We start from the raw sequence: 14,659 nt of genomic DNA on the forward strand, positions 1-14,659 counted from the left end.
GGAGCCATGTTGCATGTTTGTTTATTATTATTATTATATTATTATTATTATTATTATTATTATTATTATTATTATTATTATTATTTGGTAGACGACCCTCTTTTAGGCAAATGCTGTTAAAATCACCTCGCTTAATTCTGCCATTCTTTGTAACAGTGTTATTATTATTATTTTGAAGTTGTTTATAACAAACTGGATTATGTATTTTGTATATTTAAAATAATATCATTCACAATTTCTGTGTACTGATCTAACTTGATATAGTCATTTATTAGTTTTAATTATATACGTGTGTATTTATACATGTTTATATATGGTAAATATATTTATTTCTTCTGCAGTCAGTGGCATTATTTGCAGAGACCATCTTTTTATTTAAACTTTGATTCAGTCTCTACTTCTTCATCTCCTGAGGCAAACTTCTCAGGAACATAGAAAAATTATTCACGTTTCTTTACATTTACTTATAATTTTTCTATATTCCAAAAAAGGTGTTGAAGAGAAAAAGAAGTATAGACTGAGTCAGTGTTTAAACTGAATGATAATCAGTTCAAATAATGCCATTGACTTCAAAAGATTTGCATAAGAGAGAAAATATGTCCAAATAGCATATAGTATGTGTGTGTGTATATATATATATATATATATATATATATATATATATATATATATATAATATATATATTATATATAGATGTGTGTGTGTGCATGTGTGTGTATATTGTTATGTATTAGGTGATATTTTTAATTTCTGCTGATATCAGGGTTTGATGAGATTGTTTGGCCTTACAGATAGATAGTCAAGGAAATGTGACATTTATTGTGGGTCACCCATCCAGATTCTGACCAGGGCCAATGTTCCTTCCCGTTGGTGTGGTTTGGATCGTATTGCTCTCACACTCACACAACTACGATCTCTAGTAGATGTTGTATTTGTATTCCATATATTAAAAGGAACGTTGTACGGATCCCTCAAACCTTATTTTAATATTCATTGTGAATACGCAGTAAAACTATACGTACGTTCATCATGCGTCATTTATTGACTTATTCATTTGATTTGTTTTACGTGCTTATATTGAATTGTAGGTCATTATTCTGGGTTAAAATCTAGGTTTACAGTAATACATTTTTTAATATTTTCATCAGTATCAAATACTTGTCACTCGTCGAAATGTATTTTTGACCCACTCTTCTCATCTCGAACGAACGCCTTAGCTGTCCGTATTGGGGAGAGGCAGGTCCACAGAAGCATCCACGAAATTAGCTTGTAAATAGAATCCTCCAGGTCGGCAGTGGGCGAGAAAACCTGAAGTTGTGAATATTTTGAGGGGAGGAACTTCCAGGATACTCATTTACGCCAGTGGTGTTTGGAGCGCTTTCCACATACTTTGTGGGCGATACGTTCAGGAAATGCTTGTATGTATGGCATTAGCTTTTGTGGATGTGTTTAACGTTGCAAAAATATGTTGGACCGCTTAAACGTTTATATGTACGTCTAAGTCGGAACCTTCACAATCTGTATATTTTTCCAGCGTATTAAGAAACTTTTATTTTTCAACGGAAGCATCCCGTATCTATACAGAGCAGAACATTGTATGAACTGTTTCAGGTATTCCCTGTTGCATTTTTTCAGGGAAATTTAATTAGCTGCGTCCTTGGACGTTTATTTGTGATATTCCTTGAATTAGTTCTATATTATTATTATTATTATTATTATTATTATTATTATTATTATTATTATTATTATTATTATTATTATTATTATTATATCTCGTTGTTACATATAGGAATAGTTCTTGTAAGCTTATTGAATATTTAAACATGCAAAAACTGTTTAAGAAAAATTAATCTCTTGATATTGACATTTACACGCAGACCTTCTTAAACAAAGAGAGTAAAACAATAAGTTGACAAATGGAAACTACAGAAGAATCCTAACTTGGCGAAGTAACTTGTTTTTGTACAAGGCCCTGTAGACGATATGTCGGATACTGGATGTTGGGAATGACTTCAGTACAAAAACAAGGAAAAAAACATTTAAGTGAATTTTTAAAACTTTTCATACAATAAAGATCTGTTTTTTATGTCAACGTTATGTTCTAAAGAAGCGTAGAGGTAAAATGGCAAAATTTCAGACAGCTATTGTCTTCTGAAAAACTTCCTATAATTTTAGATGAGCGTGGTAGACAATTGTCAAAACAAACAGGTGTGCTGGACGAAGGCAAACATCTGCTGGATGTGGTGGACACCTGCAGAGTCCGATCAACCCAAGTTAAGTTTAAACGAAACGATCAGGCGATAAAAGGTACTGAAGAATTTCAAGATGAGAAGTTTTTGCTCTGTGTAACAGCTTTCCGTGTAACATCATAGTTGTACAATATAATTGAACGGATTTTTTTTAATTTGTATCATTTTGGATTTTAATTATTATTGATTATCAGACTGAAATATTTATTGTTTGCTTTATTGTAATATCTAAATTTTGCAATACCTCAAGTTTGATTCAGGTGCAGCTTGTGCTTCGGTTTTGTTTTCTAAATCAACTAAGATGGATGTGATGAGATGAGAGAAATAAATGGTAAATGAATAATTATATATGTAAGTGAGAAGAATGTGAAATATTTCTCAGAATATGCTCACGCTTGATAGTTTTCAAGGTGATGTTAGAAGAGGAGGCTTAAGAGTGGCTGTATTGATTATAAAACACTGATGCAGTTACTTCAAGATTAACTGAGATATTCAAGGTTAAGCACATTTTTCAGGAGACTGACATCTTATAAGTTTCACTTGGTTTGTCGAGATCAAATGTGTTAAAACGCCTTTTTTTTATCTTAGAAAATTGTATTTAGGTGGACTGAATTGTTTACTGTTGAGGAATCATCGAAGACAGGCGGATTTATTTAAATGATTCGGTAGTGTGTTTTGAAGGGCAAGAAGCTATTTATTTAAAGTAGTCTCCAATATCAGTGTATGTGTATTCTTATATATAATACACATAATAAACATACACACTACACGGATATTATATTATTATAATTTAAAAAATTCCCCTTCGTTACATATATGATATATCATTTGGGAGGTAAAGTATTTGATATTAAAAGGGACATATATTTGATATATATATATATATTTATATATATGTATATATTATATATATATATATATATCAGTGTATGTGTATTCTTATATAGTGCACATAATAAACATACACACACACACATGGATATATATATATATATATATATATATATATATATATATATATATATATATATATATATATATTATATGCTTCGTTCATAACTCAAACCTAGATACCCTCTCATGGCCCAAGTATATATATATATATATATATATATATATATATATATATATATATAGTGTGTGTGTGTGTGTGTGTGTGTTGTGTGTGTGTGTATGTGTGTGTGTACACAATCCAGTGGTCAGAACGCTTGCTAGTGAGTTGAGTTATGTATGATTCCCAAACAAGGCAGATCGATTAGAGACAATCCATTTAAAACTCACTGTATTGAACTACACTGTATTATATTCCTGGCTCTTACTCGACTTTGGTAGGTTAGAACTCGTTCCTGGCGCTTATTTAAGTATATGAAATGGTCGTTGGGGCAAAATTATACATCTTTTATTCACATAATTCTTGACTGAATTATGTTCATGCTTCTTCAAGAAATAAAACTTCATGAATATCTAAAGACAGACAGACATTCTTCATAAATACTGATTATGTCAGAGAGGGATAGAAGAAAGATTTTGTCAAGCACTCCAAGACTTAGGTTGAAAGGTGAACAAATGAAGGGAAACTTAAGCCTTCTTCAATATGGAAAAGTATTTGTACAGAAACACAGGTTCTCGACGGCATCCGTTCGGTCCAAACTATGTTGTATTTAATTTCAGTTTTATTCGTTTCTTTGTGTCTCTCGACCTGTCCATTAAATTCTTTGCCTTGCTTGATTTAATCCCTCATAAATAGAAGTTTCGAATTGCCACGCGTTGCTGAGATACAACTACAATTAACACAAACCCACGCATGTGTATTCGCATGTTTGCTGCAATGGTAAAAGGCTTTCATTTTGTAATCAATGTAATCATTTGGGGTTGCTGGAAGGACACACATTTGATAGGAACAGGTAAACTTAAGAACACCGTCGACAGGAAGATATAACCTTAAAGAACACATTTTTTTTTAGAAAAACATAACCTTAATGACACAATTGGTAACAAGCGTTGTTTGGCAAACTATAGCCTTGAGGACACAGTTTAGTTACAAGAACAATATAACATTAAGACAACATATTCAAAGATGAGCATAACCTGCAGTTCTTAGATTTGGAAAACATACCCCATGAAACACAGTCAATAAAAAAGCATTACCTTAAAGACAGTGTTATGGCAAAAACGTTGGTATGAAGTTGCCATAAAGATAGAAATAGAAAATATTGCCATGCAGACAAAATTAATAAAGAAAAGCTCCCATGAAGACAAAGTTAACTAAGACACAGTTAATAGAAGAACGTAAGTTTAAGCACACATTCTAGTTAGGAGGTAAATAGAATCTTCTGGGTATCATGCTCATAGACAAGTATAAGCATAGGAACACAAAAGAACCACAGGAATGGCGTAGCCGTAATCGACTAGCGTCTAGTTTCTTCTGTATGCGTTAGATGGCGTAGGCAGAGTTGTTCCGGGAGAAGAAAAGGTGTTCGCTGTTGAATTGCAAATTGTTCGACCGCAGCATCCATGGCGAATAGTGATGAGGTTTTCGCGTGCACGCGCATCTTCACACACACACACACACACACTTGCATGCATGCGCGTATGCATGTGAAATCGAGTGGGTTGTGTGCAGTGCGTTTATGTACGCGTGTACGTGAGAATAATGTTGAGTGTTTGGTTTCCTTCGATTGAGTAGGGAGTGTTGATATCTTTTGTAAATGAGAATTCTCACTCTGGAACCGCATTCCTAATTTAATTTTATGAAGCTTCTGCGGGTATTTTTTTTCTCCATATAAGTTTTACTCAGTGTTGAGTTTTAGCATCCGTTTCTATAGCATATTGGTATTCTCGTCTCGGAAACGTTACTGGTCAAGGAGGGCAATGACTTCGGGGATTATTCCATTGGGTGCAAATGTGTGTCCGTTATGAATAAAATCGTCCACTGGTGCAACAAGCGTTTGTATGCACGTTGACACCTCTTTCTGAATTGGGAATTGAGGTATAATAAACCACATTAAGATATTCACGTTCAGTGCCATTCACATCCGCCGATATGATCAGGTACTTCTGTATAATTACTTATATACTACATGTGAATAACAGATTTTGATCGCACAACTTGTATCTCGAATACTTAAAAGAACACAAAATATTTTATTACTCACTCACTGCTCCATTTTGTATTCCTGTTGCTAAAATGGTTCAGGGAAAAAAAAAAGCAAGCTAGCCATTGCACAGAATGTTAAACGTATACAGGCATGGGGATACCTGAGCCAGTGATGGTACTCCGATGTTTTTAAAGAACACGGATGTAAATGTCCTCCCTTTGTGTTGCTTATCTTGGACAGTGTAGCCTTAATGTGTTGCTGAGCTGGTGAGAGAAAGAGAAGTCTTCTCCAACCTTAATGATCTATTCTCAGTAAATATATGTGTATATTATATATATATATATAATATATATATATATATATATATATATAAATGTGTGTGTGTGTGTGTGTGTGTATGTGTGCACATATCTATATCCATCTATCTACTATCTAATATATATATATATATATATATAAATATATCTATATATATATAATATATATTTATGTAATTTATTTTTGAGAGAGAGAGAGGTGACATTTTCGTCTTATAATTTCTTTCCTTCAGTTGATGATAAGTCCACTGGTAGCCTAGAAATGCGATGAGACCCTTCCCCTTACCCAAAATAGTAATAAAACAAACTGTCTCTTTCCTACCCAAATTTATGTCCCCGAAAGGGATGCTCTATCTTGTATAAAAAAAAAAAATGTCGGAAATCCCTTCATGGTGGCAGAAGGATTACGCCTAAATTGATTCTGCCAGGTAAACAAAAAGACGGCAAACTAAACAGACTTTCGTTTGAGATTGGACAAAGAAATCTCATGGTTTTAATGCTAAGATAATTTGTCTCAACTTTCACAAAAGGAAAAAATAATGTGGAGGTAAGAATTATGACAGTCCTATTCAAAAAACATTTTTGTGAATGAGATAGACTGTGTTGAGTACAATTCATTTTTATGAATATAGTATTCCTTTAGTTCAGAGCTTGTTGTGATCAAGCTGTCGTTAAGTATGGGTGTCTTTGTATGTATGTAACAACAAAATAACCAGTCCATATATATTATGAAATATAAAATAAATGGATAGATAGATAATTAGTTTTTCACCAGATGCACATACATATGCACACACACATCCGTAATAATTTGTACCCATGTCAACAGGCACCACTACGAGGTCGTTCGTGGCTCCTAAAGATCAAATAGAAGACAACTTGTCGCATAATTCAAAAGAAAATATTCTCGTGTTGCTACATTTTAACGCGGTCACAACTCCCATGGAGAGAGAGAGAGAGAGAGAGAGAGAGAGAGAGAGAGAGAGAGAGAGAGAGAAAAGAATCTCCCGTAACTTATATTCACCTGATATCACAAGACTTTATGGGAAAGGGCCTTTGAGTTGTAAAGGTGTGTATATATATATATATATATATATATATATATATATATATATATATATATAGATATATATATATATATATATATATATATATATATATATATATATTATATATATGTATGTATGTATGTAAGTATTATAAGTATAATATTAATTATATATATATAACTTATAATATATATAAATAATATATATTATATATATATATATATATATATCTATATATATATATATAAGATATATATATCTATATATTATATATATATATATATATATATAATATATATATAGGATGTAGTATGTAAGTATTATATATATTAATAATATACATATATACTTATATATATATATACATATATATATATATATATATATATATATATATATATATATATATATATATATATATATATATATATATATATATATACATGTATGAGCGACAGAGCCCGGAAGATATGTAGCTCCCTATGAAATTTTGCTTTTCTTCTTGAGTTTCCGTCGTAAAGTTGCTTGCAGTTTACATTAGGATGCTTGCAGCATTTCATGAATTCCCTAGCCTTTTGCCCTCAGCTAACGTTATTTCCGACTTCCAACCTGCATTAGGTTACTGGCTGTGTGGTAACGCATGATCTATTTGTCAAGTTTTTGGCATCTTCCTAAGATGACCAGCGGTTTGAATGAAGTTTCCGGTATTTCGTGAACTAGCCATAATTTTCAGAGTTTTCAAGGAAATTAAAAAAAAACGGAGAGATGCTAAAGACGCTGGACTCTTCGTAGAGTGCCACTTGCCTTTCTTTAAATGAAAGTATCTGAAAAGGGCCGGATGCACATTCATTATAAACCTACGCTGACGCCTTACGAAAATGGCATGTTTGAAAGTTTTGCGATTTATGTATTTATTAACTTTTATATCTGTTTTTAAATGCGAGACATTTAATCCTAAATATAGTAGTGAAAAAAAAAACAGTAAACATGTACGTTATTTTGAAAGAATAGCATACGGATTCTTAAAAAAGAGAAATGGAAAAGGGAAAAGAGAAAATAAAGAAAAGACGTAAGGTGAGCGCGGGTTTAAATCGACCCCAACACGGAAAAACAAAGCGGTTGTAAACATCGCAGACAGGAGCCGGAATACCCTTTTAATTGGACCCTGGGTCAGCTTAGGCTAGGGCACTTGATTTATGTGCTTGCTTCAGATCCGGCTGTACCCCGGACATCGCCGCCGCCTCCTACTCCCACTCGGACTCCTACTCCTCAACCTGATGTGTTGTACCCTGATGGAAATGCTACTCTTGGGGTATTGTACCCAAGCCGGCGGCTTCAGTTTTTGTTGAGCGTTTTATCAGATCTTGTCCGTTCATGTAAGTGTAAGTGGGCGTGTTGAGATATGATGGTTTGGAATGGGGTTTTATATGCTGTGCAAGTACTTAGGTGTATATGTGTGCAGGTTATGTGCGCGTGTGTGATTAAAGAAAAAAAAAGCTCACATGTGCAGGAAGCCCTAATTATTCAAAGACCATTTACACGAATAGTTCTGTTGGATCCTATCGTAGGCCTTTCATGATAGGCTCGGAATAAAGTGAAAGTCGTGTGGGATTTTACACAGCAGTCAGTATTCATGCTCAGTTGGAGGCAGTCAAGAAGATCTTGCCCCTCGTCTGTCATCTCAAGCGATATAAATATGGCAGATGAATGAGGTGAATTATTATCCCGAACTCCATTGCATGCAAATAATTAGAGGGGGAAAAAGAAAAAGACCCTTGCAAGGCGGATGAGAATCTGTTATATATGCAACGCATACAAAGAAGAAAGAGATAAACATTGTTTGTTTTGTTCAGAGGATATCGGAGAGTCGTATCTCATTGTGTTGGCTTGTTTATCTATGTTTTTTTTCACGGGGTTAGGTGTTGTTTATGGGCTTCAGGAAAAGGATGTTTGCTGACCTGGTCATGTAAGAGGACGAAGATGAAGTTATTCATCTCGTATAGGATTTTATTTTTTATTTTTTAGCTTCTTAGTCGGGTTTATTGACATTTTGACGAATGTGCCTTTGTGATAACCTGAGGTCATGGTTGCCTGACTGCCAGTGATTTCTATCTTCTCCAGAATAAGTACATATTGCAGTGAATGACATTCATTATAAAGAGGACAAATATTTACATATATATATATATTTATTTATATATGTTATTGTTATACATATATCTATTTCAGGACAGGAGCAATTACTCAGGGATGACAAAATGTATCCAATGTCTATATATCATATCTACATATATATATATATATATATATATATATATATATATTAGAATATATATATATAAGTAGAAATGCTGGATTTTTATAATAATTTGACTGGAGTGATTTATCATTTGGAATTCGGAAAGAACTTTCATGGACATTCACAAAAGCCTCAATATTGGTTCATTGTTCCTTTCCTTCGAGGGTGCAACTTCATGGATCATTTTTTAAGGCGTGTTCATTTTTCGTGTTGGATAAGAAATCTGTATTTTTCGAGCTTTTTTTTCCGGATATGGTTCTGAAACCCTTGTTTTTTCTTCAGTCCATCTGTCGTTCATCTTAGATTCTTCATAACACCTTATGGCTACAGGTAAAATTCTGTATTTATGGATATGCACAAAGTCACCTTTGGCTTCAAACACTTCCCGCCAAAATTATGTAAAATTGAGAGAGAGAGAGAGAGAGAGAGAGAGAGAGAGAGAGAGAGAGAGAGAGAGAGAGAGAGAGTCATTTTTGCATTTTTCTATCAAATTGCTTTATTTGTGAAATAAAAAGACAGTATTGTTTTAAGTGTTTCCAGCTGTCAATCGAAGGCAATTATCGAACATAGAACAGCAAGATCCTTTACTTAGTAATATTTGCAGTCGTGTTGTTGTCCTTGTTATCTGTGCGCCAGTCGTGTTACTCTCTGCTACTTGATTGCCCCTACAAGGAACCCTTTAGTTGATCCGGAATGCCAAGGTCAAATTTTAGGTCATAAACAATTCAGCGATTGTTCGGCACATTTCGAAGACTCGGCGAGGAATTTTTTTCCTCTCCTGTGGAAATTTTATCATCAAGTAAAGTACAATCACCTTTTTGTCCAAGGAGCAGAAATAATCATATTCTTTTCAGTCATGGGAGTAATCAATACAAGTCAGTGACATACAGGCAAGTAAGTAGTCGTAACCAGAGCTTTATTCAATTATTATCCAACATTTGCCAAAGATTCGTTTACTTGTTTACCACCCGGCTTGTGTTTGACGTGTTTTACTATAATGTGGATGCACCCTTACGGATATTGTAGACAAGTAAATATCGTATGTTTTTGGTAGAAAAGTATATTTTTTTTCATTCTTAGGCGTTTTTCCTTATACTTTTATCATAGTTCCTGTATCCCTTTGCTTATGTTACCCGAATCTTGTATCTCAGCTTGTTTTTATGATCAGTATATTTCATTGCATTTAATGAAATTCCAATTGAAGACATTTCGTGTGACGTCAGTTACCACGTAATGTCTTCAAAGAGGTGTTATTATGGGACTACTTGTCAACACTGTGCCGTGTTTTATTGACTTCATCATATTCTGTCAAGTCCTCGTCTTTTATAGCTCTGCACCTCACTCCATCCTCAGTATCAAAGGCTGCGCCTCCATTTTATGACGCGTTCGTAGTCCTTCGCCGAGTGACGATTCTCTCTTGAGCACAGCTGGCGATTGAATCTAGAGTATCCTTTTCCCCGCACTCCTCCTCCAGTCCGGAGGTCCTGTCTCCATCCTTTCCGCGAACAGATAGATAAGTGATTGATTGGGAAAGCGATTATGAGAAGCGAGGCCTCCTCGTCGCCACCGCCGGGTGCCCACGCGGTGCCGTGTGTGTTTTGACAGATGGGTTTTAAAGTTTGGTCGTCACGCCACCCCCAACTGACGATTGCAACCGATACTCTTTGGGATTATTAGTTTTCTGTCCTTCCCGCCCCTAGTATACCTCCCTTCCCCCTTGATGCCCCTGCCTATCATCCCCTCCGAAAAAAATTGAGAGCAGAAATAATGTTTTAGCTTTGCAGTCGTTTTTGTCGAGTCTGTTTTTCTGTGAGGTTGATGGTTCGTTGATATGTTAAGAGATTTCAGATTTTCCACAAGTTTATTAATTTTTTGGTTACATTTGCACTTGTTTTCTTTTCTCGTCTCTTTGGTATCGCCATGCATTAGCGATTTTCCGAGAAAATGTTTTGTGATAACAAATCCTCATCTATATGTTGCTTAGATAATTTTCACTCATTTATCTGAAGCACACAACCATGTGCAAATGTGTGAGCATATATATATATATATATATATATATATATATATATATATATATATATATAATATATATATATATAAAGAGTGAGAGAGAGTATTTATATAAGTACCTATATATTTTATATTTGTGCATATCTGTGTCTGTGAAGGCGGGAGACCTTGGGTTTTGTGAGTATATTCAAATGTTTTGTTTCCTACACATCCGCTGTTTACCATTTCTTGTCTTCCCAAACAGACTTCGGCATCGGTTTCGAGAGCTGGCCGCCGAGCGAGGTCATCGCCGTGCCGGGGTCTCAGATCCGTCTCACCTGTGCCACGAACGTGACAGCCGAGAAGATTTCGTGGCAATACAACCATCATTTCCTGCTGGACCCTCGCACGACGTCTTCTCAGGACCAGCAACTATCGCAGCAGCAGCAGCAACCTCTGCCGCCCTTCACCGTCCAGGAGACCAACGGAGGAAGCGAACTAGTCATTAACGTCGGAAGGACTTACGAGCAATACAAGCCTCAGCTGGGTCTCTACCAGGTGAGTCTGTTAAAGGGACGTGTTCCGGCCGCCTACAAGGAATTAATACTCCCAACTTTGCGGCCGAAAACCGATAAAATTTTGGGCAGGTGAGCTTCGTTCCTGAAAGATAAGCCACATGAAAATGCTTATATTGCCGTTGTGATATGACTTGTCGTACTTTTATTAAAATAGCTCACACTTCCTATGTACATAGAAGTCTGATGCATTTAAACAGATGTATTACTTCATTAACATTTCAGAGAATTATTTATATTTATATTATTTGAATCTGCTATGTTATTTGCATAAACATATTCCTATGGTAGTGAATTAGATAATATCGCAAAAACACGTAACCCAAATTCACTTGAATTTACAATGATTTGATAAAAACTTTTGAAGAAAATCCATCACTCAATCTCATGAAGAGGTTGGATAAACTCAGAGAATAGGTTCCCACTTATGTTCACTTTTTTTCTATGAATGGCCCATAGCATTTTTATGGGGTACTTCACTAAATATTGTGGCGTTTTTCCGATATGTTCTTCGTTGACTAACGGGAATGATGTTGACTCTCCACGGTATCGATGACTCCTTTCGTAACACTGAAAGCATCTGCCGCATGCTTCATCAGTAGTCGGCAAGGGGTACAGTCAACGGATACAAATTGTGTTCGCCACAAAACAAAACAATTTCATAGAATTTGGCGTCTTTCTCACTTAGATGTTCAACAGGATCATCTGTTCATGTACTTTATACTCATGTTTTCATGCTGTAAATTCAGGTAAGATCATTTTTGCCAGGATAAATTATGATAATGAATTTGGAGTCTGTGTAAATTTGTAAAACTTTCTCGTTTAAAGGGAGCGGAGTTTTATCATGCCAGATATGCTTATTTGTGCAACTTGCGCTGGACAATAGGGTCTATGAATAAATTGCAGGATTCCAACAGGGTTCATTTGGATATTAAGGCTCATTAGTTTTTGTTTTTGTTTTTTTTAGTAAGTGCCTTTTTACATCGCAGTGATGGCTGGGATTCTTTAACACTGGTCTTTGTTCTTCCTAAAATGAAAATGAGTACTATAATGCCCTGGACTGTTCACTGCTTGGTTGGGTCAAGTTTGTTGCTGAGCCAGCCATCGGGGAGCACCACAGAGGTCCAGTCTCTCTCTTCTCTCTCTCTCTCTCTCTCTCTCCTCTCTCTTCGTTCTCCCTTCTCTCTCTTTACTTAGAATATGTTTATACAGTAACGTACGTTGTTTTCTCACTTTCAGTTTGAAGTACTATCTTCTTCTTCTTCTTCTTCTTCTCAACTTAATGCCTAGTACTAGTCGCTGTTTTTAATGAGCCTTTTCCAGGTACGTCTATCGTGTGCCCTGCTTTCGTCTATTTCATGGAAGATACTCTTATAGATAACAACAAAGATTTAGATGGTTATATATTTGACGGACCCAAGGATTTTTGGCAAATATCTTTTTGGTATATTGATGGTCGCATCTTCCCAAATCCTCTTGCATTTGTCATTAAGAAGGGACGCTTCTACGACTGTATGTAGTAAATTTTCACACACTATTGATTTTAAACCTGTCTATCATTTACATTTCATATTGACTTTGTCATTCTTCCCCAGTGCGTTGCATGGTTCGGCGCAGTGGCACTGACATCCCTTCCCGGGCGCCTGGAAGCAGCCATGCTGGAGGAATTCCCACAGCCGATGTCAGAGCAGGTCGAAATCAAAGTGGCCGAGGGCGAGGCTGCCCGCATCGAGTGTGGTAACCCTTCCTCCGTGCCCGATGCACAGCTGACCTTCTACAAGGACGGCAAGGCGGTCATCACCGTCGATGATAGCGGTGAGGGGACTGATTTGTTGTGACTGAGAACTGTTCAGATTTGCTCGATTCGATATTCCCTGAATAATACCAGAGATAACCAGCGTCTGCCTTCACATAGTATCTACCCACGTCAATATTTTTCACCCTCCCCCCCAACACACACACACACACGCACTATACATACCTCTGTGTTTGTTCTGTTGAGCGCTCAACAGAAATATTCATGGGCAAAACGGGTACTTTGATGTCCCCATGAGTGGTGCCTCAACTCCTCTCATGAACCTTGTAAATTTTGCTTTCATAGTGAAGATGTTGAACTTTTAGACAGTCGAGCGATAAGAATGTTGATTTGGTGGTAAATCACTCCGATTTTGGCAATATGTTAGCCGGAGGATTGGGATCGCTGACACAGGGGCCGTGTCTATGTTTTTGCAAAGCTTAGAGTGCTGGTCGTATATTGTCTTACGTAGAGTAGATTCTGTGCTAATGTGATCATTCTTATCTCAGTTAACATTGATATATAGACTGGTTTTTGTAACAAACAAATGCGAGAATTAGCACATGCTAGAATGAAATTATTGCTTGTTTCCATGGTATAATGCACTGGACTTCTTCATCTAGCCTCGGGTACAAATTGAAAATTAATAAAAGAATAGTGAAGGTAGAAAGAATAAGAAATCATTAATAAGGAATCGATGGACAAGGATTTTGCCACTTGAAAAGGGAACATATGTAATAAACCCAGAAACATTAATTTTATAAGTTCAGAATACTACTTCATGGTACATAGTGTTACTCATCATATTAGTTATTGTTGTCAGATAACTTGCTAATAATCTTGAAATAGTAACTCTGTTGCTGATCATAGAAACTGAAACTACAGTAGCCTTTACAGGGACATTAGAAAAAATATATGGAACTGAAACTGAGCACTTCCTTCTAGATAATGTTAGATCATGAATAACTAAATTTAAATCTATCCACTGTTCACGCATAGCCTCATGACTTGAATTGTGGATGTTCCTTTGCAGTGTACCACATAACCCCACATGGGGATTTAATGGTGCTGGGGGTGGGGGCATGGGCCGTTGGGAAGTATACTTGTTCGGCACACAACCCTGTCCTCAACAAGACTGTCACTGCCAAGACAGTGACCACCCTGAGTCTCATGCAACGACCCAAGGATCCTGCCATAACGCCTCCCCAATTTGTGACGCTCAGAAGCTTCTACACGGCAAATACTGGTAAGTGGTGCTGAGATTGTTACTCTTAAGCAAAGAAA

At 35.8% G+C, this 14,659-nt stretch overlaps 1 protein-coding gene across 6 annotated transcripts in view; it reads left to right on the forward strand.

Annotated features, from left to right (window-relative positions):
- The window catches only part of LOC135220723 (interference hedgehog-like), a 292,308-nt gene that overhangs the window by 198,944 nt on the left and 78,705 nt on the right, over positions 1 to 14,659 (forward strand). For all 6 annotated transcript variants that reach the window (XM_064258154.1, XM_064258155.1, XM_064258151.1 and 3 more), the window contains 3 exons: positions 11,271 to 11,563; positions 13,176 to 13,395; positions 14,409 to 14,621. In XM_064258154.1, the coding sequence (XP_064114224.1) occupies positions 11,271 to 11,563; positions 13,176 to 13,395; positions 14,409 to 14,621 (726 nt within the window). The remainder of the gene's footprint in view (positions 1 to 11,270; positions 11,564 to 13,175; positions 13,396 to 14,408; positions 14,622 to 14,659) is intronic.

The sequence above is a fragment of the Macrobrachium nipponense genome, chromosome 2, assembly GCF_015104395.2.
Source record: "Macrobrachium nipponense isolate FS-2020 chromosome 2, ASM1510439v2, whole genome shotgun sequence".
Taxonomy (NCBI): Eukaryota; Metazoa; Arthropoda; class Malacostraca; order Decapoda; family Palaemonidae; genus Macrobrachium; species Macrobrachium nipponense.